This window comes from Dermochelys coriacea, chromosome 2, assembly GCF_009764565.3.
Source record: "Dermochelys coriacea isolate rDerCor1 chromosome 2, rDerCor1.pri.v4, whole genome shotgun sequence".
Lineage (NCBI taxonomy): Eukaryota > Metazoa > Chordata > Testudines > Dermochelyidae > Dermochelys > Dermochelys coriacea.
Window position 1 is genome coordinate 170,548,348 of NC_050069.1, and position 25,802 is coordinate 170,574,149.

Consider the following 25,802-nt stretch of genomic DNA (forward strand, 5'->3'; position numbering starts at 1 on the left):
AGACATCATCCACTTAATAGTGATGTCAATGATTCCTCTGCATAAACTCCATCTCACTCATACATTGTGCCCATTCAGTTCCATCATAGCTGCATGCCACATAGTGCTCTGTCTTCACATTGTTTGTGTGTTACTTGGCCTCCTATACAATTTCTACATGGTTCTACAGAGTTGAAGTCAACCCAAGTTAATGTTCAACAGGAATCCTTCCTCTGTACTTGCTGTGTGTATTCGGATGAGACTGCTCCCTTCTAATTCTGTTGGCAGTGTTGCTAAGTAGCACAGGATACTATTGCCAAAGTTCAATGAACATTCACAGTAACTATACGGTTTGAGGGGAAAACAGTCAGTGATGATTCCAAAACCTTTGGCAACAATACGAGTGCAGTTTGACCAATGCCAAACAGATGTCTAAACTCCAGCTCTCTCAGTGATCAGTAAGTGATGGATTTTCATTACTTTATTCCAGCTACTAATAAACAAAAAAGTTTGTGTCTCTCATTTGCGTGGTCAGACTGTAACCCAGGTCTAAACTGCACCAGATTGTTGAATAGATGCAGGAATTACTGGGTGACATTCTATGATCTGTGTTATGTAGGAGATCAGACAACATGGTCATAATAGTCCCTTCTGGGCTTAGAATCTATGAGCAAGAACCTCAGCTGGTGTAAAATGCTGTAACTGCAATGAAGGCATTGGCGTTATACTGACTAAACAACCACTGAGGCTCTGTATCTGTTGTAGTTTACCACCACTTAGTATGCCATGTCAATTGCTAGAACCGCACCAACTGTTCTATTGATGCACCCACTGGTATATTCAGATCATGTCTAGCTAAGAACAAATGTAAAGTAGACATCTACAATATTCAATCAATATTCATTCCTATATATATAGTAAACTGTAATAATATTGGGCCAATGTCTGGCTTCAGGCATGAAAACAGCATAAACCTGTGTCAAACAGTGGGCTCAACTGATGCCTTCTTAATGTAAGCATGTATTCTGACTGTCCTTGGCCTCATACACAGTAAACCTATAAACATTACTACTGCTGTCAGCAGCAGGAATAATCTACATGGGACTGGATGTGTATAATCTGTTCAGGATTCATATGCACCAAACCATGTGAGCCATGCTCCCTAAGTCCCATCCTCAAATATACCCTCCACAACTCCATGGGTCTGATAGGGAGCCAGAATCACAGTGGCAGTTTTTGACATGTGGCTCCCTTTCCAGCGGTAGCATTTTGGGTATGTGTGTGTGGGCAGCCAGAATATGGGCCATGATCAGTACATGTATAACTGTTCCAGTCCATTATGCAACAGCACATCACGTTCCACCATCAGCAATGGGAACCCAATTGACCTACTGATTCAAGAAGTGGCTGCAGAACTCTGGATGAAACTGGCATGCTTTGACATAGGTATAACCCAATGACAATCAGCCAGTAATGCCCAGCCAATGCACAGAATGGTCTCTTTTATTTTAAAGGTATAAAACTATTTCATAACAGCAAGACGACATTCCAGAGGCTGCATTTCTATAGTGTTATCTCACTCCTTGGGTGGTTTGGCCTTCTTGTCCCAGAATATCACTCGAGGCTATGAACCAATTGCCTGTACACTGCCTGTAGTACTTCATTGCTTAAGCAATACAACAATCTCAGACCGTGTGATTATGTTACTAACCCAGCTCAGCTATGTGGGGGGATGGGGGGCGGGGGGGCACAAGAGGAAACAAACTGTTCCCAAGGTTCAAGGTACTTGAGCAAGGTCATTACTCAGCACAGATGCATGAGCTAAAGTGTCTTACTGAGACTGTTTAAAGAGAAACACTGTAAAAGTTACAAATTTTAATAAAAAAAATGGCATTAAGTACTTATGTGGGAAAGAATTCAAACCACAAAAGGCCAGTTCTTTAGCTAGTGTCTCCATTGACATCAGTGGAGCTCCACTGATTTACACCAGGTGACAATCTGCTCCATAGGAAAAATGAATGAAAAATAAATGGTTATTTAAAGTCTCTCACTTATACCAGGGTAAATCAGATGTAATTGCATTAACATTCAGTGTCATTGTGATCACTGTGCAACATAAGCTGTGTTCTTTAAGCTACAAGTTAGAGTGTCTGGGAACTACAGTCCAGCATGCTGAATAAAGAATCCTTCACATGAATCCTGTCTGGTTTCCATCACAAGGGGACTCCACAGTTCCAGTCTCTCCAAGGTACCTATGAGATCTCCTTTTCTGCAGTGCTAACCTCTGACTACAAAACCCATTTCCCAAAGCCAAGCGGACTGACCATGACACTCAGCTTTCAGATCAAAATGCAAAACCTGCTTTTTTGCTATACCTTTCCCCTCATCATAACACTAGGAAGAAAGAAGAGAATGGTGTTTCATTACCTATCTCTTGCTGCCCATGCCTTGGGCTGAGCCCCTCCTGCCCCCATTGAACATATGTGAGAATTATTTGTATATATCAGTGGGCAGAATCTAGGTCTCATTTTGAGTGAATGCAGCATGAATTTTCCTCAAAGCAGTGTAAATTCTTTATGCTTATCTTCTCAATAGCTTCAGACTTTCCCTCCAGGGGATGATCAACACTCCATCGCAGTCAATGGGAAGACCCCAACTGCTTTCAATGGGCTTTGGAACAGGCCATTAATGAATAAAGCTTTCTGGTAGTACCCATCGCTTTTTCACACCCTGATCATCCCATCAAGCCTTGTCTTCACACATTTTAAGCACTGCCACCACCTCCTGTGAACACTCTTATTTCAGATTAAAAGTCTGCCTTATTTTGGGCCTTAAGTCTGTCAGTGACTGATTTAAGCACAATCAATGTAAACTACAGTTTAAGAACATCCACACAGGGGTTTTGTGCTAATGTAACTACATCTGTTTTTAAACCAGGTCTGTTTAACCCAGTGCAACTGTGTGTGTGGACCAGCCCTCTGTCTTCATGCAGCATTCACTCAGCACAAACTTCCTTTGGGAGCTGCCATACATAGCAGCTGCTCTACCCCTTTTGAACATTGTGTGGATCCCTAAATACAGGTTACTTGCATGGATGATAGCTCAGTGGTTTGAGCAATGGCTTGCTAAACCCAGGGTTGTGAGTTCAATCCTTGAGGGGGCCATTTAGGGATCTGGGGCAAAAATTGGGGATTGGTCCTGCTTTGAGCAGGGGGTTGGACTAGATGATCTCCTGAGGTCCCTTCCAACCCTGATATTCTATGATTCTATGACTGTTGTTAGGTTGGGGGAAGTGTGGCAGCATATGATCCAGCTGCCATTCCCCTTCTGCTCTTCTCCCTGGACACACGCGGCCAGTATTTGAACTTCCCTCTGCATAGCTCCATAATTGGGAGCATATGGCCGGAGCTAGCTCCGGCTGTAGTCAATGCACAGACTCCCATGGACTAAAATGGGAGATGGATTGGGCCCAGAGGATTTTGTAGTCCCAGGCAATCCTGAATGTACAATGGCAATCCTCGCTATGAGTTCTTAGACTGCAAATGTAAAAGCAGCGTTGTGAACCCTCTGAAGCACAGCTTAGTGCGGTTACTGTATAGAACGTAGTAAAAGAAATAGCAGCTGTTTACTCAAGCAAAGTTTTCCTTTATTTTTTTTAGTTAGATTTCAGAAATTATAATAGTGCAAACACTCAGTATAAAAGTTGCAATAAGAAATTTACATTCACATTTAACATTTCAGCCCATTCACTTTTTAACATAAAAATAGGACAAATATTCAATTGCTCTTCTCAAATTTAACAATGCTGAAAAAGAGTGGAAGATACTCTACAGTATTCTATTTACATAAAAATAGACCCGTATTTATGCAAATCTAACATTAGATGTTACCCAGTGTTGTTATTGTATTAATATTTTATATATATAGTATATGTGTATGTGTGTGTGTATAATATTTCTTTGAAGCATCAGTGGGCTACAGTAGTTGGAAAACACTGACATCTTGGCCCATTAGTCCATTCCTCAAAGCTATGAATATCTATGTTGTTTTACCTAGAGATGTTCTATTACAACACAATGAGTCTCATTCTATTTGCATGGAAGTCAATGGCAAAACCCCCTTTGGGGAGCAGACCCTTAATATAAAACCTGATACGAATCCCATTGAAGTTGATGCTTCCATTGATTGCAGTGGATTTTGGATCAGGCTGACAGTGTCTCTTATACCAATACAACTGAGGAAAATGTCTGATTGTCTTCCCATAATTAAGGATGGAATTACATTATAAGAAGTGATAATGAACTCAAATACTTTCATTAAAGTATGCAAGTTAGTTTGGAAGCCACATAGAATTTACTGCAGTCATCTGTGGTACAGGTAAAACAGCAGATAAGATTACTGTAACATGGTCTTCTTACTGAATGGCTGGATTCAATTTAGCTCACAATAAAGTATAATAAATGAAGTTTTAATCCAAAAATTGCACAGTTCAGAATCAATCTTTGCTCTGATTTTTGGAGAAAAATATCCTGATAACACTCAGACTAAATGATCATTTCTGAAATTACTTTACCTATGTTATGTATTTTCAGCAGAAGAAAAAAAAAATCAAGTTGCTTTCACTATATCATTTGGGCCACATTACTGCTTGCCTAATTCCCTCTAATAACATACATATTGTGTGTCAGCCGCATTAAAGCATGTATTATCACATATATCTTAATACACAAAGCAGAATTATGTTACTGTCTGAAATGTGTGTGTGTTGGTACCTGGCTCTTTTTCTTCTTAGCATCACTCTATTTGTTGATAGGAGTTTAAATGTCTTTGGGTCACTTTCAAGCATTTCATGGGGCTACAATGGATAGCACAGCTGGCTGTCATCTGACGACCGACAAGTTTTGATTGTGGAACATACGCTCCATTTTTGCTATCCACCTGCTTGGTGCTGGGACAGTTTGTGGTAGAAAGCAGAGACACAGGAGTCAGGGAGAAAAGATAGTTCATCATCTCTACCCTTTTCTATTCCGCCTTTTATAATTGTTTGTTTGCTACGAGGTGAAATCAAGCCCATGGAGAGGCTAGCACAAAGACTCACCAACACTTGAGAGTGCAGTAAGCCAAACCCTTAGTCCTACTTGAGAACCACGTAGGTGGTGGATAGTCCTTGGGTGAAATCTCGGCCCCACTGAAGTCAATGGGAGGTTTGCCATTGACGATAATAGGACCAGGCTTTCACCCCTTGTGCTGGCTCTCCGCAGAGAGCCAAGCTCAGTGTTTAAACACACATCTAGGACACTTTAAAGGACCCATGGAACATACTGAGGATTTCTCAGAGGAGAAACTTAAGTTAAAACAAGGCATATTAAATGTTGTAGGCCAGATCTTGCAGAATTTGGCTGTGTTTTGTGCTAAACACCCAATCTTCCCAACGGCCCAGGTAGTAGGAGATGGGGACAACCCATAAACTCAAATTATGTTTAACTCAGATTGCATTTTTGCTTTACAGTTCAAATCAGGGGATGAAATCCTGTCCCCACTTAGGTCAATCCATAGAATTCTACAGAGCCCAGATTTAACTGAGTGTCTTTAATCAGGCTGTTGAAATTAATAAACAACAATATGAAATGGATTATATTTTAATAAAAGGAAAGTTGAAAATTAAAATACATGCAGCCTGCCATATATTAAAAATGCTTTAGAGTAAGGGAAATGCAGCAAAGGAGCATAGTAGTACGTTAACAACGCCATATGAGAGAGTCAAGCAACTACTGTGCTTCTGAAAAGGACAATCTTTCTATAAATGAGAACAGACATGGCAACAAAGCTTACTGATGTCAATAGCCTCATTAACTTTAATGGGACTATTTGTATGAGTAAAGTGAGCAAAATTTGGCCCACAGTGTGTATGCAATAAGTAGACTTGTTCATACTTAAACCAACACTTCTTTCAAGATCATGGAGGAAAAAATATGTACAACATTGTGATGGGGTTTACAGACCTGATGCTAAGACTAAGGGAGTGAAGGGGCAGTATTGGACCAAGAAGGCCCTGCCCCTCAGCAGCCGCAGAGCATGCTCCAAATGGAGGATATACTTAAAAGGGGACTTGGACAGTCAAGCAGCAGGGAGAGTGAAGGAAAAACAGACTGTCTGCAGCTTTTGGGACACAGGGATCTACAGGGGAAGGATCTGGAGTGTGAGTAAGACCTGACTGGGAGAACAGGGGCCTGACCCCCTTCACCGACAAGGGAAAAATGGGGATGCTGAAAGTGAGATGGAAGCCCCAGCTGCTTATCTGAATTGTTGACACTGTGATCAACCCACTTCTGAGAGGGAAGCAGAGTGCTGGGACTATGCCCCAAACCGAAGAGAGAATCAGGGAGGTACGAAGGGGCCCAGGGGAAGCTGGTCTGGTGAATCAGCTAAGAGGGGGCTGAGACTCTCCCTCCTCTCTTTCCCCTGGGGCCCTGGGCTGGGAGCTGGTGGAGCAGAAGGGCCTGGGTCCCCTTACCTTTCCCTCCTCCTCTGGCTGATTGCAAGAACCCCCGGAGCACCAGGCTGGCTGTAACTTGGCTGCTGGGCCCTCAGATTGCCCAGCAAGGCCATCTCAAGACTCAGACTGTTGAGCTGTGACCTGCCCACTAGGCCTGCTGGCCCCCCAGTGAAGCCTGCTACAAACATTGAAAGGAAATCACTTGCAACATAAAATATATAGTACAAACTCAAAACGTTAAGGGCATGGTCACATGAACGTGAAAGCAGGCAAAAGATCTGTAAATCTGCAACATTTAAAAACAAGTTACTATAGCTCCTGTACTACTAACTCCTGTTAAAAATGTTTACATGAAAAAAATATGTACACACACATACACTGCTGTAAGACTTAATACTAAGGACCAAATTCTGGTAATAAGCAAAATGATCCCCCTAAATGAATATTTATTGTAAAAGCAACATTAATATGCACCTGTGTTCTGACTGATAACAGCTTCATACCCTGCTGTCAAATGGAGGCATAAATCTGTGCAAGGGTATGTGCATAGGACCATTGCTGGATCAAAGCTGTAAATGCATCAACAAGTGAATCATGCCTCCTGACTGAAGTACAGATTACACCTTGGCAGTTGTCACAGAGAGATTGTAGAATGTCTTCTCTCGAAGGCCATACGGGGCCAGAATAAGGGTTGTTGGTACGGGATTTCTAGCTTGCTAGGTAAAATTTGTCCCCAAAAGCTGTAATTTTGAAAGGCATATTTTTCTTTTTTAAATGTTAAAGTGCCTTATATTCAAAATTGCATGCTTACTTTGTGTGTGCAATTACACCAATTCTATGCAATAATTGGTCATTTGCACATCAATACCTTATGGAAAAAACATATAGAACTTAACAGAAAATTATACCTATCTATAGAATTTCTGAACCATCAATAGAATTTCATAGAGAATTATGTCCATGCTAGTTGCTATGGAATTCTATAGATTGGTTTAAAGTTCTAAAGAATGGATGTTCTCTATTGAATTCTGTTTTTAGAGTAGTTTCTATAGAAGCTTATTGGCTCCATCCCTATTAAGTTCTATAGGGCTTTCCATCTGGTTGCCTATTTGTGAGTTTAACTGCCTGTCTGGATGCACAGATAACTCACTATCTGCATATGCTGAATCCAAATCCGTAAATGCAAATGTTAAAAATTTGTACTGTGTGCGTGCAAATCAGGCAGTCAATTTACCATTACACAGTTTTGAAAACCAGGCTGTAAATGTTCAATGTGGTTATCAAAGCAAAAGCAAGAGTAACAATGGGAAAAGGTTTTTATTGGGGCTACTCTTTAAAAACATTAAGTACTTTTCTTTAATAGTAAACACAATTAACCTTAAATTAATCTACATTTAATCAGAACACGTTGATGTATCACTTGGATTTCGAACTGAAAGCGAAGGAAAAAAAAATCTCTAGGCTGTCTAGAGAATAATACAAGTTTTACAATAGCCTAAAATGACTTCAATTTGCTAATTCCAATTTGTCATAACTGCTCCCAGCATCAACACATTTGGGGTAAAAGTCATGTGCCAGGCACTTTAGCAGCAAGACACAATGGAGTGTGTGATAGCAGTAATTAATGCACACCTTGACCTAGTCTACAATGAGAATTTTTAGCAGTTCTAACACCATTGGTTTAGCACAGATACAGTTCCGTTGGAACTAATAAATGTGATAGTGCTACTGTAGATTGGAAATAGGTGTTTTTAATCAAGATATCTGTTCTGTACAATATAGGGCCAGATTTAAAAACAAACAAACAAACAAAAACCCCCACTCAGCTCCCCCATTTAGGCACCAAAATAACTAGCCAGATTCTCAAAATAAATTGGATGCTGAGGATTTAGGAGAATCTGGCCCTTATTTAGCTTTCTAAATGGGAGCTGAACACTTTTTAAAAGCAGGCTCCTTAATGATAAACAACAATAATAATGGTGGTAAACATTCCTGTGTGTGGCCTACACACGCACTTCCATTCCACCACTGATGGCACTGGTGCAGTCGTGTTTGTGCTAGATCAAATTGGGGAGGAAGACGTAAAAATGCTCTATACAGATACAGCTCTGGGGCCTGACTCTCCATTTTGTTCCACCAGTTTTAAGATGATGTGACTTCTTTGATTTCAGTGGAAGCACAGTGGATAAAACTGGAGTAGCGAAATGGAGAACCAGTCCCCTAAACCATATGGTAAGGCACAAGCAAAGCCAAGTGCTTCAGCACATCGGCCATGTACATTAATCAGTGCTAAGCCACATTCTGAAATATTGTGATTATAAAACAGACATTTTTAAAAAAAGAAAAAAATAACATTCCAAATTAGTTTAAAATTCTGAATACAGGTAAAAAACCAGCCTATTAAGAGATCTTACACTTTATTGTGAAAATGTAAACAAACAATACAAATTTGGCCCTGATTCAGCTAAGCACTTAAGCAGTTGCTTAACTTTAAGCACATGCCTAAATCCAATTGAAACTAGGCACATGCTTGAATATCTTGCTGAATTGAGGGCCTAAGCATTGAACCCTGCACCACTCAATCCATTGGGAATTTCACCACTAACTTCAAAGGGTGCCAGATCAGACCAGTACTATTCCTTTTCCTTACCATAGATTTTTATCCCCTTCAGTATTTTGGACCCCCTGCTTTGTGCTTTTTAATTGCCCTCCCAGTCCTTGCCCTTGCTGCAATCTGGCCCATTCTAGGCTAGTCCGCCTACTAGGTGCTGTTTGGTAGTTCAAAAAGGGAAATAAGGACCAACAGGGAGCTCCCAATTAAAATGACACTACCAGCAACATGGGCTGTGATGAGGCAGGTTGGATAGCTGTGATAGGAGAATGTGTGTAAGGTGTAGTACAAACACTAGGTAAGGAAGGGGACAAAAATCGAGAAAGAGGGAGAAAATTAGATGGAAAGGAGAAAGCAATATATGAAAGCAAAGAGGGTTAGGGTGATGATAGGAGTAGGGGAAGAGATAGGCAGAAGTGTAAGAGTCTAGATTGTCATTACTCATAACAAATACATCACATTTACAATAAAAATGTACTGAATTTGAGATGAATTAATCTATACATACTATTAAATGGGTTTAGAAAATCCTTAATTGTCATATGAAGCCAGTCATTCAATAGGATGTAATGATTCATGTATGAAGCCAATTTAGATACATGGATCAATGTCTGCATTTATGATTAAACACTAGTGTTAATTAACCAGGCAGTCATGTGAAAGGATTTCAAGCCCTGTAATAATACTAGATAAAAGTCTGCAAAATGTAAGAAGTCCATGTTAACCCACAGCATAAGTTATGTATACTATACATAGTGCATACACTTTTTCTACTTCCATCAGCCTCAGTGCTGTTCTGTGGTTAGTGGTCTCAAATATATTATTGAATTATTATGTAGCAGAATTGCAGTTGTGTAAATAGTTTGTCAAATACTATTAGCTATAGTAACAGATATTACAACACAACATTATAAGGATTTAAAGTTTTAATGAGATATTGAATAGGAGACTGGCTTTGGAATAACTTTCCCATCTTCCCTGCAACAAATGGGATTAAATTGCTTTGAAGCATAAACTACAATCAGTTAAAAGGACAGATTCCGATCGGTTATACAAGTGCACTTGACATCAGAATCTGGCTCAGGGTCCGATACTGCACCATTGCAGCCAATGGGGGATTTGCCATTGACTTCAGTGGGAGTACGACTGGGGCCTTCTACAGGAGGTCCCAGAAAAACCAATATAAAAAAGCCAAGTTTACATTTTTTTATTTTTAAACACAATTATATGCAGCACTCTTATATTTTGAACTACGGTTCATTTTGCAACAACAGGAGTCAAAAAATAAGGCCATAAAATGAAATGTTTATTATAGACACACATATATATATATATATTTATATGAAAATGATGTATTTGTATAGTGTATTTCTCAGATACAATAACTGTAGTATTTATTACTACATTAAAAAACAATCTGGGTAACACCAATGGGCCAAATTTACTTTCTTTCTCTTCAAATGAATTGTGCCTGCTCACTGCACTTATGAATTTGACAACGGCTTTTTCTCCCTTGATGCCTGTCCTAAATCAAACAGTACCTATTGAATGCCAGAATTGTTACACTGTTAGACACTAATATTTCCATTCATTTTTATTTTACAGTAAATGGTGTTTAATTTATTGCTTCTAATGACCAAAAGGTACTTTTAAAAAGATAGCATAGATGTTGATAGCACATTTCATATACCATAACATGGATTTAGCAACACTGAGGTTGGCGTGATTATTAGGTTACAGTTTCTCTTTGTTTTGCTGTTTGTATTTTGAATTTGCTTTGCAGAATGCACATGCAACGTATGGATTAAACTCCGTCAAAAGTGATATGTCAAAAATATTTAGGAAAAACTTACTGTTTTCTTTTGTTTTACTGAAGTCAGGCATGTGTGGCATGCAGTAGATTGCAAGGAAAAACAAAAGGATGTCCATTTCCAAAGGATTTATAATCTTCATGCGCATGTAAAACCTCTGTTACAAAAATCATTAACATTTGTTAAAAGTGTGCCTTTTTTTTTATACAAGTGTACATGCAATAATCTGTCATAGCTAAAACTATTTACAAAATTTCATACAATACCTCTTAAGTGAATAATACATGAAAGGCCAATGTTTAACACTGTACAAGATTACAAATAAATAAGGCATTATAATACAGTTTTATCACAAATTAAAAAATGTTTGTTGTCACTGCAATACAAAACTGTAACTTGAAAGAACATTATGGCTAAATAGTCCTCCTGACTGGACAGAACATGTGCAGAATTCGGACTTGCTGATGGTAGAGTAAATGCTTAACTTGTGCTACAAGCAGACAATCAAATGAATTAAAATTATTCATATTGACCACTTATTAATAGATTCAATTCCTAAGTTTTGAAATGGAACAGGACAGACACACACAGATGTTTCCCAAGTACTTTCTTTGCCTTATAGTTACAATACAGGCAAAAATGAGAGATATTTAAGTCTGTAATCCATTCTGTTACACTGTTCTAAATAAGGAGCAACTTTGATGGCGATACTGGAGAGTTACTTTAGTGTAACCAAAAGCACAATCTGGCACGCACTGGGCCAAGTACTAAACTTCTTCTACACCCCATACATTCATTGATTTCCATAGAACTTTTGGGTGCATAAAGAATACAGGTTCAGGCCTGATGAGCTGAAAGTTCAGGCTCTCCCAAAATCTCACCTAAAGGGAGCAGAGCTAACTATTATAAGTGTGCTTGTATTTCAGGTGGTGGTAATGGAATGTCAATACTCACAGGTAAGAACATCTACAGAGAAACAATGCACTTTACCTGTTGGGTAAAATTGCTTTTTAATCGATCAATGTGTTAAATGTTTGGAAATATCTAGCCAGTAATTCAGCTGAATGCCAGTTTGTAATCATGGTAGAATAAAAAAAAATCATTTAAAACACAAATGTAACATGGGAACATTTTGAAATTAGTTCCCAAGAGAGAAGGAGGTTTGAAGACCTCTGATGCTTATCTGCTTATGTAAAGAATGAAAGACTTTAAAATTATTACTATTATCTTAAGAGAAAACATGCAAACTGATGTGAAATATTGTGCTTGCAATTCACAGACATTAAAGACATCTTGCCAAAACTGGAACCAGTATATTGTAGGGCTCCTCCCAGTTAACTGTTCAAGCCAACAGCTACACAAGAATAAATGTAACCTTAGGACACTATTCTGCCCATGATGTGTCCATATAACTTCTCTTAATTAAAATGGGAACTACATATATATATATATATATATATATATATATATATATCAAATGGCAGCATTGACCCCTTAATGGGGCTAAAGCAAGATCCAATGCAAAACATTAATTGAAAAAATAATAAATCTAATATAGGTGAAATGCACCCTGATCCAAAGCCCACTGAAATCAATGGGAAGCTTTATATTTACTTCCATGGCCTTTGGATCAGGCCAATTATTATCTTCAGGCGGTTGCCGCAAAGAAACACAAGGACATTTCTCAAATTTGTCAAGAATCACATGCTTTTGTAGGCTGAGCAGGTATTACCTCTATTATCTTTCCTGCATAAAGCTTGCTAAAGGCATACATGGGAATGTAGAAGGGTGGAGAGACTACAGAAATATGTCATTTAAAAGAGGATACAAAAATGTACACAGAGAAATGAAATTGGAAAAGTCAGACAAATAGGAAACGAGAGCAGAAAGGCGAAAATATACTTTCACTCTAACATTATTAGAATGGGTGCCTAGTAGTGTGTTCTGTAATGGCTGCAAAACAGGTAACTTTGTTTTAATTTTTAAAACATCTGTTTTTTTCATTGGGAAGATGCAGCCATCACAATGTAAACAGATGTACTGCTGCCTTGTTAAACCTGCATTGCAGAACTGACCCCAACTATAGCAACAGCAAGGGGAGGAATTCACTTTTCCTCAGTTTATCGCCTCAGTGACATTAGATGCCAAGGCAATTTCCCCTTAATATTTCCTGTTTTTAAAAACCCTAGACAATTATTTAGATTGTAAGTTCTTGGGGCCAGGGACCGACTAATTGTTCTATTTGTACAGCACCGAGCGCAACGGAGTCCTGGTCCGTGACTGGGGCGCCTGGTGCTACAGTAATTTTACTATTAATAGTAATTGTAAATGCAAAAAAAATGGTTTTAATTTGACATAACAACTGTAATTGTAGTAGGAATGAATGACCCTAAACTCTACGGTTTAACTCACAAAGTAAGTAAGTGCATAAGTTAACCGATGGTATTGCACCTATACAGAATTTTCCATTTTGGTTAAATGTCTAGCTTAACAGAGGTTGTTTTACTTCATAAAATGCATATTATAAAACATACAGGATATGCAAAGTTTATAGACCAGGTTCTCATAGCTCTTGGAACCTCATCCTTTGCATTTCCTGACAACTTTTTATTTCAACAATACAAGCTCAGTGTTGCATTAATACAGTTTGCTTCAATTTAAATTATGCAATTTTTTGTTCTTGCTAACGTGTGTGATCCGTTTACTTAGAGGGCCCTCATCACCATAGTATTTGAATTAATGATTTTACTCCCAGCAACACCTTTATGAGGCAGGGAACTATTATTATCCCCAATCTGAAGATGGAAATACACACAGATGAAGTGACTAGACCAAGGTCACACAGGAAATCTGTGGCAGAGCCTGGAATTGAATCAGATCAATCTAGTTCAGTGCTTTAACCGCAAATCTAGCCTTTCAATCACTGTACTGACACACTGAAAATTGCTACAGAACTGAATAAAATAACTTCTACAAATCCATGATACACAATATAGCATTGATTTGGCTACCTGGAGAGCTGAAAACAAACTTCATCATGTTTACTCCCACGCGCTGCAACTGTTGGGACAACATTTGTCCATAAAGAGACCCCATTAAAAAACCCTTTAAAATAAGAACAAAAGAGCTCCTATAGTGGGCAGGCCCAATATTCTGTCTCCAAGAGTGATCCATGGCAGAGTTTAAGGGGGAGTGTACAGAAAGGGAAATTGTGGAGTGATCCACCCATCGTCCACTGCCAACTTCTGGCAGTCAGAGATTTAGGATTGGCGTTCCTGACCATCCAGGCTAATAGCCATCGATAGACCTATCCTCCCTGAAGTTACCCTGTTATTTTTTTCACCCAGTTATGCTTTTGGACATCACAACTTCCCAGGGCAATGAGTTCTACAGATTAGTTGTGCAATGTGTGGAAAAACTACTTCCTTTTCTTTGCATTAAACCTGCTGCCTACTAATTTTATCAGGTGACCCCTGGTGTTTGTTTTTTTCCACAACATTCATGATTTTATAGACTTCTATCATATTCCCACTTAGTCATTTCTCTTCTAAGATGAACAGCCCCAATCTTTTTAGTTTATCATATGGAAGCCGTTAATCTTTGTTGCCCTTCTCTGAAACCTTTTCCAGTTCCACTATATCCTTTTTGAGATGGGGTGACTAGAACTGGACACAATATTCAAGGTGTGGGCATACTATGGTTTTATTAGTGACATTATGATATTTTCTATGTTATTTTTTATCCCCTTCCTAATAGTTCCTAGGATATACTTAGCCTTTTTGACTGCTGCTGCACACTGAGCAGGAGTTTTCAGAGAACTATCCAAAGCAACTCCGAGATCTTTCTTGGGTGTTAACAGCTAATTTAGAACCCATCATTATATATGTACAGCTGGGATTATTTTTCCCAAGGTGAATTATTTTGCATTTAGCAACATTAAATTTAATCTGCCATTTTGTTGCTCAGTCACCCAGCTTTGGGAGATCCCTTTGTAACTCCTCAGTCTGCTTTGGACTTAACTATTTTGAATAATTTTGTGTCATCTGCAAACTGTGACACTTCATTATTCACCCCCTTTTCCAGATCATTAATGAATATGTTGAACAGCACGGGTCCCAGTACAGATGGCTGGGGGACCCTGCTGTTCATCTCGCTCTATTGTGAAAACTCACTATTTATTCCTACCCTTTGTTTCCTATCTTGCAGTTACTGGTCCATGAGAGGACCTTCCCTCTCATCCCATGGTTACTTAGTTTCCTTAAGAGCCTATGGTGAGGGACCTTGTCAAAGGCTTTCTGAAAATCCACATACACAATACTTACTGGATCACTCTTATCCACATGCTTATTGACTCTCAATAAATTCTAATAGATTAGTGAGGCATGATTTCCCTTTACAAAAGCCATGTGGACTCTTCCCCAACAAACTGTGTTTTTCTATGTGTTTTTGTTCTTTACTACAGTTTCTACCAATTTGCCTGGTACTGAAGTTAGGCTCACTGGCCAGTAATTGCCAGAATCTCCTCTAGAGTCCTCTTTAAAAATTGGCATTCGATTAGCTACCTTCCAATCATCTGGTACAGAGTGATTTCAGTGATGGGTTACATACAACAGTTAGTACCTCTGCAATTTCATATTTGAGTTCCTTCAGAACTCTTGGGGGAATGCAATGATCATTGCAAGCACACTGGCCTATGGACGGGCAGTTTACGAAAGATGTAGCCTATAGAACTTGACTGGGTGTATGCCTTAAGGCTTAATATAGGTGTTCGGATACCACAGTAATGGGTGTGGTATAAGATGAAATACAAACTTATCCATGAGATCATGAGAGCAGCTGAAAAATGTTCCCTTTTTTGCAAATGAAGAGCAGCCCTCAACCTCTGGGGAAGTTTACCAACGTGATCATCATTTGGAGAAAGTTTGATGTGCTCGCCTTTCAGAGTCCTATCTTCAAAAATAGGTATATACTTTCTGTAATCGTGTAACTAAGAACAAGAAGCCTGGTGTTGAATCACGATATATAATAAAACAGTGGCATCAATTAAAAAAAATGTTGGCTAATGTACAAATATAACAATACCAACAGCACATTTGTAACTGATACTGGTCAGCCCTTTGATCGGTTCAAACAGGCCTAAATCTTCACTGAGCAAGAAAATCTGTGCTTTCAGTGAAAGTCTGCTACTGCAAAAAGAGAGTGTCCCACTGTTCTCTACCTTCAATACAATTCGCAATGTGCTTAAAACAGGAAAAACTGTTCTATATTTCATAAGCATATTGCTGTACTTGCAGGATGGCACCTCTGTCTCATACAAGGCTAAAATGTCCTACAGAAAGACAGTATTTTAGCAACCTTCTTTGTCAATGGAAAGAACATTTATTAGTATCTGGTCAAATTCCTAAGCCCCGTCTCTTGTCTACCTCATAGCATTGTGTTGTAATTGTAACTGGAAAGCATTCAAAGTTACTGAACATGCAAATAAAACTTTAAAAGATACAATTTGGCAGTTGGCTTTAATTCAACCTTCATTTACCAATCGCTGACGAATTCTTGTTTCCTTATTTCAAGCAGTAGAACAAGGTTTCCATAACTCTTGCTATAGCCCCAAATTATTTTCAATCATCTCACCCTCCTTTCCTAATAGCAGCTTTACTAACCTCAGACCCAACAATACTGGATATGGTGGTAAGAGAAATCTATCCCTTATGCCATTGCAGGTGGATGTGTACATGAATACATATTTTTATATATATATAAATCTCTCTTATCTATCTCTATATAGGAGTGTTTGTATATGTGCATATATAGATTTAAAATATATATATATTCACACACACAAATGCAGTGTCATGTGTACACTTTTTTCAATTATAGCATTTATCCTTTAAAAATGCCAAGAAAATAGTCCATATTTCCAAAAAATTGGCTTTAGACTTTTCCTAACAGAATTGCTAGCCCTTATTTGTTCCACTCCAAGAGTTCATTTATGCAGTTCCCAAGTTCTCTTTGGTTGGGTTGTAGTGATCCTTGGTTGACGCCATGGCCTATGATCCTTGACCTCCTGGTGAAAATTCAGACAACCTCTGCTCTCTGAGTTCACTGCAAATGCCATAACCAAATTTTCTTTGCTCTATACTTCTTTCACAGCTGGCACAGAAGGAAGGTAATGTAATGTTTGATTTGTATGGGTTGTTGATGCTTGAAGTGCTCCAATCCCAGCTTTTACAGTAAAGCTGGCGACTGAGGACACTGATGGACAACTGGTGCCCAGTTTGGTTTGAATGTTTGTTCTCCCGTTGGAGTACATTTTCCGCTCTAAGTTTAAAGACCGTGGTTGTGAACTATTTCCATTGGCCTTTCCTTCAAGAAAATAGGTCAACATTTCGCCTTTTCCCTTTACACTGACTTTACCTCGGCACACAAACTCGTAACTGCACCTCTTTAATATCCGCTGAACTTCTTCTGTCACCTGTGGGTAAGAAGAGCCAGTATTATATTTTACCATTCCTATCAATTAGCTAGGGTTAATCCTAGAGTAAGAAAGCAGAATTATACTTCTCTATACTTTCTTTAACTGGGATGAAAGATGCCCCATGGAATGAATGAATAACTATTGGTTTTGGTTTTCCCTGGTACGTGCTTTGCTGGCAATAATTATAATAATTAATAATGACATGGGCCCTAAGGAGAAAATTTCCGATCTAGAACTGAAGGACTCCAAAGTTCTGGGGCGTTCAGATCTGGGGGTTTGGTTCTACTCATTAGAAACATAGGGCCTAATTCTCTGGTGGTGTAAGCTAGCACTGCTTCATTGAAGCTAGTTTACAGCAACAGAGATTTTGACCAAATGTGAAGTTCAGATACAGGCTTCCCCAAAGTTCAGTCCATGCTGGGAGCTGGAGCTTTGGTTCAGGACAATCTCGAAGTTTAATAATATTTTTACAAGAGTGTGGTGCCTTTCATCCAGAAGGATTCTACAATCTACACAAGATGTGACTGAATGTAATCTGATATGGGTCCTTATCCTGTAGTCCTTACTCAGGCAAAATTCCCGAGTGAAGTGGAAGTTTGGGGGTGACTGGCCTGCGTAAAGACTGCAGATTCAGGCCTATAATCCAATGGAGTTCAGTACAGCAGAAATTTAAAGGTGAAACCTCTCTTTGTGGTTTGTTGATCCTTTGATTTCACCACTTCAAAGCAATGGAACAGATAACAGAAGAATGAATACACAGCAGGCACCTGAATCACCTTTGGGACGTTGCTGCCTTCATAAGAAACATGAAGAGATGAGGCTAAGCTTTCTAAGCAGCCTTGAAAATGTAATCATAGGATTGTTAATATACAGGAACTTCAAACTGACAAAGAGTGATTGGAATGTACTCACCTGAATTTTACCCTGCACTCCAGTACTATCCATTCTGCTGGCAACATTTACAGTGTTGCCCCAGATATCGTATTGTGGTCTTCTGGCGCCAATAACTCCTGCCACTACAGGCCCAACATTAATACCTAAAATCAGAACAATGGCTTTTATTTTGTTGTTGCTGCTTCAAGTGCTGTGACACAGATCTAAGAGAAACAGTCGCTCTTTCCAACTGTTTCGCCATAAATGACTTCAGTGTTTTTACCTGTCATAGTATACAATAGCATCGTATTATATTAGAGCTTTTCAACACCCAGGATCCCGAAGAGTGTTAGAAATTGACCTATACAGGCACACAGAGCACACCTGAAATGTAACATTAATTTAACTCAAATTTTAAAAAAAACTGTTCTAATCTCATGAGGGAGGAGAGGAAGAATCACTTCCCGCATAAAATGTGTCCAGCTGTTTAGTAGCATAGAGCAAGACTCTAGAGGTCATGGCAAGAGGTTATTGACCCTTGATTACTTCTTATGGGCTCTATTGTGCTTTTTAAGAGACAGCCTTCTAAGCAGGAGTGCACCAACCCTGCACCGCCATTGGGCTGGGAAACATCAGGAGTTGGGGCAAGGGAAAGCAGGTCACAGGAGAAATTCTGATACCAGCACCAGACTAGGGATATATTCTGCATGCAGAGACACACAGGCTTCTCTGGGAGCGCTATCGGGGAGAAGCACTCAGAACTGGCACATACATTTCCTTTTTGGAGGCACAATATTAGCTCCCAGCCCCTATGCTGATTCACCAGTTAGTGTGGAATTGGGGAGCAGCATGACCGTACCCCCTTTTGCGGTGTCTTGCACAGTTGGTGGTTCTAATGGTCTTAGCCCCTGTGCAAAGTCAAGAATTATGGCTTCCCCAGGAGAAGTTGCACAAGATAAGTGGGGAGAGGGATTCTGGTGTTCTGTCTGCCCCTTGCACACTTGTGCATGGCCAGCCACACTGTAGTCTTCTAAGGACACTTTGGGAGGAAGGCATTGTACCAGTGATGGAGGAAAGCTTCCAGTTGGTGGATGATGAGGGAGTTCAGGACTGTAGCATGACTTGCCTCTCCTCACTATTGATGTCATGGTCTATGACCACTTTCACCACTTGGCTGCTAGTTTATCTGCTCCACTTTGAGCCCACAACTGATCTGCTCTAGTTTGAGCGCACAACTGAACCAATGGGCTAGGAAACAAAAGGGGATGAGGGTGGGGGAAGCATGTCAAATTAGAGGATTTCACTGAGATGAGAACAGCCATGGAGTTACCGTTGGGGAAGGGCTGGAAGGAGAGATGGCACTGAAGCAATGAAGGCTGCAAAAGGGAACTGGATTTCAGGGGTGAGGATCACAGTGCAATCCTACACGTGGAGGAGAGCATGTGTGTGTGTGGCACGAGAGGCTAAAGGAGGGAGCAGGGGGGTTGATTTGTTGGAGGAAGCAGAAGCTGCAGCAACTAGGAGAGGAAGTGGGGCTAAATGCAAGAAACCTGTTGATAACATAAGAAAGGTCTCAAGGATTCCAAAGAATTGTACAATCTATATCTGCACACAAAACATTTACACACACCAGTGAAGTACAGCCAGCTTTGGAGTGGAATGCTGCAGCAGTTTAACAATGCACAGCAATATTAGAGAACGGAGAATGACAGGGAATGAAAGCGAACCATATGCAATTGAAACTCTAAAAGAATTTTAACTAAGCATCACATAACTAACCAAACTGGAACTGATCCTGAACATAAGGACTAGCACCCTTAATCTTGATGTCTTCATTCTCACCTTCTGCATGTGTAACTCCCCTTAAATTAATGACAAACATGCTGATGATAAAATGGCCATCGATCTAGACTCTTCTGGCTCCAAGTTTCACTCAAGAGCATGAATATGAGCAATTTTCATTCAAATATATAGGCAATTCTCTATTACTGAACCTCTTCAGATAAAATGGTGAAGGCAGCCAACAGCAATGCTACATTTTATAGACTAACTCTAGAAACATAACTTACCAACTCGGAGGACAAAGTCGTTGTAAGACTGATAGTTGATTTCATCAAGAACGTCAAACATCTCTATTGCAAAATCTGCCAATGTACTCAAGTGGGAATAAATTGATTTTTTAGCCTAGATACAAAATAACATTTTACATTACATTTACACAGTAGTTTGAGCCAGATAAAACACTGCCATACCCCTTCATTCTCAATTGCATCTAAACTGTTTTGCTAAACGTGAAATGGAACTTTCAATTGTGTTTCGAATGTTTGCATTATTTTCTCCAGTGCTGAATTGTTTTGGTTTCTCTTTTTGACTTCTGGGAGTCATGGGGACAAATCTGGAGATTCAGACACAGACACTCAATGGGAAAAAGGGATCACAACAACAAGTCAGATGTGGCCAAAGCCTAAGGTTATATGAAGCTCCTCCTTCTACATTACATTAATTGAAAATCTTTATCTATTTATTATGGATTAGCATTGCAGCTCTGGCACATGACTTACCAAGGACTTACTATCATCTTAAACTTCAACACAGAGCTGTCCTTACTTTTGATCATTATCTTTTCTGTCTGAAACTCAAATGCTCTGGATTGCTGCCTTCCTCAGGTGTTGTTGAGAGGAGAAACAGATGAGTAAACAACAGGAAAGCAAAATTACTATGGGAAAAACTGTTTCTGTTGCTGGGCAATAGCTATTTGTTCAGGGTTGTAAGCACTGCTTTCTGTGGTAACTGATAACTATGTGGGTTCTGGGGGCTTCATGCTGTTCCTGTTGACAACATTCCTGTTGACCTGAGTGGTGCAGGATTGGACTCAATCCTGTGAGGAATGGAGAAGACTTATCTCCCTTGCTTTCAGTAGGAGGTGAAGGTTGGTTGTACCCTTCAAGGTCTAGGTCCTTTGTAGAGATTAAATCTGAATTATGTCAAGATTAAATATGAATAGGTAGAACAGATTTTCAAAGTGAAAAACTTGGAACAACTTTAGAGAGTGGGAGAGGGGCCATTGCAGGCGGATGATTTTGGTGGGGTGGCAGGAAGGCTCACACAGGACAGCTTTGGTAGCTGGGATAGGATGAATCGTGGTAGGTGAGCAGACAGCTCACTGGGTGGGCTCATGATGGTGAGGATGTGACACATCTAGCTGGGGGAAGTCCAGAGTGGTCCCCAAAGAGATGCGTTGTATTGCTGCTCTGTTGTCCAGCATTATTCTGATGGGGTGGCCCTTGATGTGCGGTGAGAACTATTAGTGAGCATAACAAACTGCTCTGAGATTCAGTATGTTGACATGGAGGCTCACCTCCTGAGGGGTCCATTTGCACTGTGCTGTCAGTTTCTGGAACTGCGTGCTCCAATCTATCAGGGAGCATCTGTGATGATAATCTTTGTGGGAGGAAGCTGTAGAAGGGAACTCCCACACACCCATTTTGTGGGTCCTTCCACCAATTTAGTGAAGCGAGGACTTTCTGAGCAACGGACACCTGCTTGGATAGACTGTGATTGTTGGGGGTGTAGATGTTTTTCAACCATGCTTGAAGACAGTGGTTTGTGAACATTGTTGAATTGTGAAAACAAGGTTGGACATTGTGGCGAATCTGTCCTTGAGGAAGTACACTCTGGTAGATAGAGTCCAGTATGGCTCTGATGAAATCTATACATTGTGTGGGTGTTAGAATAGGCTTTTCCACATTGAGGCAGAAGCCCAGAGAGTGAAGCAGAGAAACGGCCTTGCTGATTGCTGTCTGTGCTTCAATAAGTAAAAAACCTTTCAGAGGCCAATTTTCTAGGTAGGCGAAGATGATTATGCCCATCTGGTGAAGATAAGCTGCTGTGGCTGACAGAACTTTGGTAAGAATCCTTTGGGCAATGGAAAGGCCTAAGGATAAGACATAATACTGGCAATGATCCCAGCCTACCACAACATGCAGGGATTGTTTGAGGGATGAATGACAACATGAAAATAGGTTTCAGAGTAGCAGCTGTGTTAGTCTATATTCGCAAAAAGAAAAGGAGGACTTGTGGCACTAAATTTGTTAGTCTCTAAGGTGCCACAAGTACTCCTAACATGAAAATAAGCATCCTGAAGGTCAAGGGAAACAGACCAATCTCCCAGACCTAGGGAGGGAATTATCGTTGCTATGGTTACCATTCTGAACTGTTGGGAGTGGGCAAAAGTGTTTAAAATCCTCATGTCCAGAATTACTCTACACTGTTGGGGGGAGGAGGGGGGAATGAGAAAGTACCAGGAAGAAAAGCTTTTCCCAACCAAGTCTGGTGGAACAGATTCGATTATCCCAAGAGCTAGCAGGGATTACACCTCCTGCCTTAAGAGGACTTTGTAAAATGGGTTCCTGAAGAGGGAGAGAGGAGGCATAGGGGGTTGTAGGGAGCTGAACTGGATGGAAAAGCCTGTAGAAATCACTCCTAGGATCTGTTTCTGACACTGGCAGACCAGCTGCCAGCTCACGCCAAGGTCCCTAGGCCCTGGAATACTGACAAATGGATAGCTGGAAACCAGTCTGGCTCACCTGTGTATTAGCAGCGTTAAAATAGATATTAGAGTTATAAGAACGTGGTTAGTGTTTAGACTTTATGAAATGCTTGTAGGATGCTAAATGTATTAATCTTACTTATAATATCTGTATTTCATGTTACAAGGTAATATTTAAGTGTTTGCTCTGCAACTATAAAAATGTTTGCTAAGGCCTTGGCTACACTTGCAAGTTACAGCGCATTAAAGCAGCCCCGGGCGCCCTAACTCCCAATGTGTCCACACTGGCAAGGCACATAGAGGGCCTGGACTCTGCAGCTGAAGCACTCCTGGTAATCCACCTCCACGAGAAGCATAACGCTTGCTGTGCCCTGGCATCAGTGTGAACGAGGTGTTGCATTACTGTGCTGTGACTGGCCTCTGGAAACGTCCCATAATTCCCTGAATTCAAGTGGCCACTCTTGTCATTGTTTTGAAATTGGCTACAGGAATGTGGATATGCCCTTTCAAAGCTTTGTTTCTGACAGCCGGCATGCTTATCTGCTCCGGGACAAAGCAAGCCATTAGTGTGGAATGCTGCTGTTATGAGTGTGGGGGGAAGGGGGAGTCTGCTGTTGTTTGAACTTACAAGACAGCATGCTGACACACTCTCAGCCCCCCAAAAACCCACTCTCTCTCTCCCACATACACACAACACACTCCCTGGCACACTCCTCCCCCCACTTGAAAAGCATGTTGCAGCCACTTGCATGCTGGGATAGCTACCACAATGCATTGCTCTTTGTGAAGTTGCAAGAGCTGTTAATGTAGCCACACCACTGTGCTTGCAGCTGACAGTGTAAACACATGGCACCGTTTTCCCTGCTGTGGTCTCCAAAGGCTGGTTTATCTCCCAGCGCTCTATATCTGCAAGAGTAGCCATGCCCTAAGACTGAAAACCCCACAGTCAGGAGAGAAGCATTACCAAGTGTGAAATACTAATTTACCACAAGAGAAGTCATCTCCTTCCCAACAAAAGAAGGCCTATAGGCACCAGACAAGCCATTATGGAACATCAGTGGACAAAAGACTTTATTGTTGGCTTCCCCTATACCCACGAAGAGGGTATATGCACAAGCCCTTGTCCCATCACAGCTTGAATGCTGGGGGAAGGGAATAAAAATCCCCATTAAAGAGAAATTATCATCACTATGTTGCTTGGGATTTGGAGAAGGCAATATTTCTAAGCATAAGCAAGGGATTCCCAAGCTGCTTAGTTTGGGTTATCCCTAAAGGACATACAGAGCTTGCATATAGAGCAGCTACTATCACCTTTTCAAACCTAAGACTAACTCATTTATATGTATATGTTTACCTGCTTTAACCTTGTAAATAGCCCTTATTTCTTTTCTTGGTTAATTAGTTAGTTTGTTATAAAATTGTCTACAAGGTTTGTGTTTGGTGAGAGATCAGGGGTGCAATTGACCTGGGGTGAGTGACTGGTCCTTTGGGACTGTGCGTAACCTGAATATTGCTGTGATTTTTGGTATAAGGGACCATTTATCACAAATGTAAGCCTGTCTAGGTGGCAAGACAGACTGGAGTGCCCAAGGGAACTGTCTGTGACTCCCTGATAAGGCTTTTATAAAAAGAAAAGGAGTACTTGTGGCACCTTAGAGACTAACAAATTTATTAGAGCATAAGCTTTCGTGAGCTACAGCTCACTTCATCGGATGCATTTGGTGGAAAAAACAGAGGAGAGATTTATATACACACACACACAGAGAACATGAAACAATGGGTTTATCATACACACTGTAAGGAGAGTGATCACTTAAGATAAGCCATCACCAACAGCAGGGGGGGGAAGGAGGAAAACCTTTCATGGTGACAAGCAGGTAGGCTAATTCCAGCAGTTAACAAGAATATCAGAAAAAGAAAAGGAGTACTTGTGGCACCTTAGAGACTAACAAATTTATTAGAGCATAAGCTTTCGTGAGCTACAGCTCACTTCATCGGATGCATCCAGTTTGCAAATACTGGATACAATTAACTTAGGCTTGAATAGAGACTGGGAATGGATGAGTCATTACACAAAGTAAAACTATTTCCCCATGGTATTTCTCCCTCCCACCCCACCCCCCACTGTTCCTCTGATATTCTTGTTAACTGCTGGAATTAGCCTACCTGCTTGTCACCATGAAAGGTTTTCCTCCTTCCCCCCCCTGCTGTTGGTGATGGCTTATCTTAAGTGATCACTCTCCTTACAGTGTGTATGATAAACCCATTGTTTCATGTTCTCTGTGTGTGTGTGTATATAAATCTCTCCTCTGTTTTTTCCACCAAATGCATCCGATGAAGTGAGCTGTAGCTCACGAAAGCTTATGCTCTAATAAATTTGTTAGTCTCTAAGGTGCCACAAGTACTCCTTTTCTTTTTGCGAATACAGACTAACACGGCTGCTACTCTGAAACCAAGGCTTTTATAGTGTTTGTGGAGTTCACACTTGGTACTTGGTTGATGAAATCTAATGACAGAACACCCAACCTATTTGGGGATTGTGCCTCCTTCTTGACAGTCTGTCCAGAGCTTGGCTCCCATGTTTGTGATCCTCTCCAGACTGCTTGACACCATCTGTCTGAGGTGATGAGCTCCCAGGAAGTTAAGAAATGGGAGAGAGGATCCTCATAAAGATGGGGGTGGAGGGGATAGGTACAACATAGGATCTGGGGTAAAAAGTTTAGTGACCCTTGACCAATGGGTCAAAATGGGCATTTCAAGGCTGTTGTTGACTAAGAGGTTGCTGTAGAAGAGCCAACTTTCTTAGTAAATCTGGGTGATTTGGACCCTGTGATCTCAGAGAGTGCTCCATAGGCAGGAATTTAACTCTGACCTCCCTCCATTTTTTACATCTGCTTTTAAATCCTAAGCAGATCTTACATTTGGAGGGGATGTGAGTCTCTCTGATGAATGTCTGTTGCTGGTAGGGTTTGAGGCCCGGGGTCTTAGGCAGAACCTGAACTTGAGGA

General features: G+C 40.4%; 1 protein-coding gene across 2 annotated transcripts in view; it reads right to left on the reverse strand.

Moving 5' to 3' along the window:
• Positions 1–4,773: 4,773 nt before the first annotated feature.
• ADCY1 (adenylate cyclase 1) overlaps positions 4,774–25,802 on the reverse strand; it is a 226,402-nt gene continuing 205,373 nt past the window's right edge. For both annotated transcript variants that reach the window (XM_038392725.2, XM_038392728.2), the window contains exons 18-20: positions 20,315–20,429; positions 18,285–18,409; positions 4,774–17,369 (exon numbers count right to left, since the gene is read on the reverse strand). In XM_038392725.2, the coding sequence (XP_038248653.1) occupies positions 17,031–17,369; positions 18,285–18,409; positions 20,315–20,429 (579 nt within the window). In that variant the 3' untranslated portion in view covers positions 4,774–17,030. The remainder of the gene's footprint in view (positions 17,370–18,284; positions 18,410–20,314; positions 20,430–25,802) is intronic.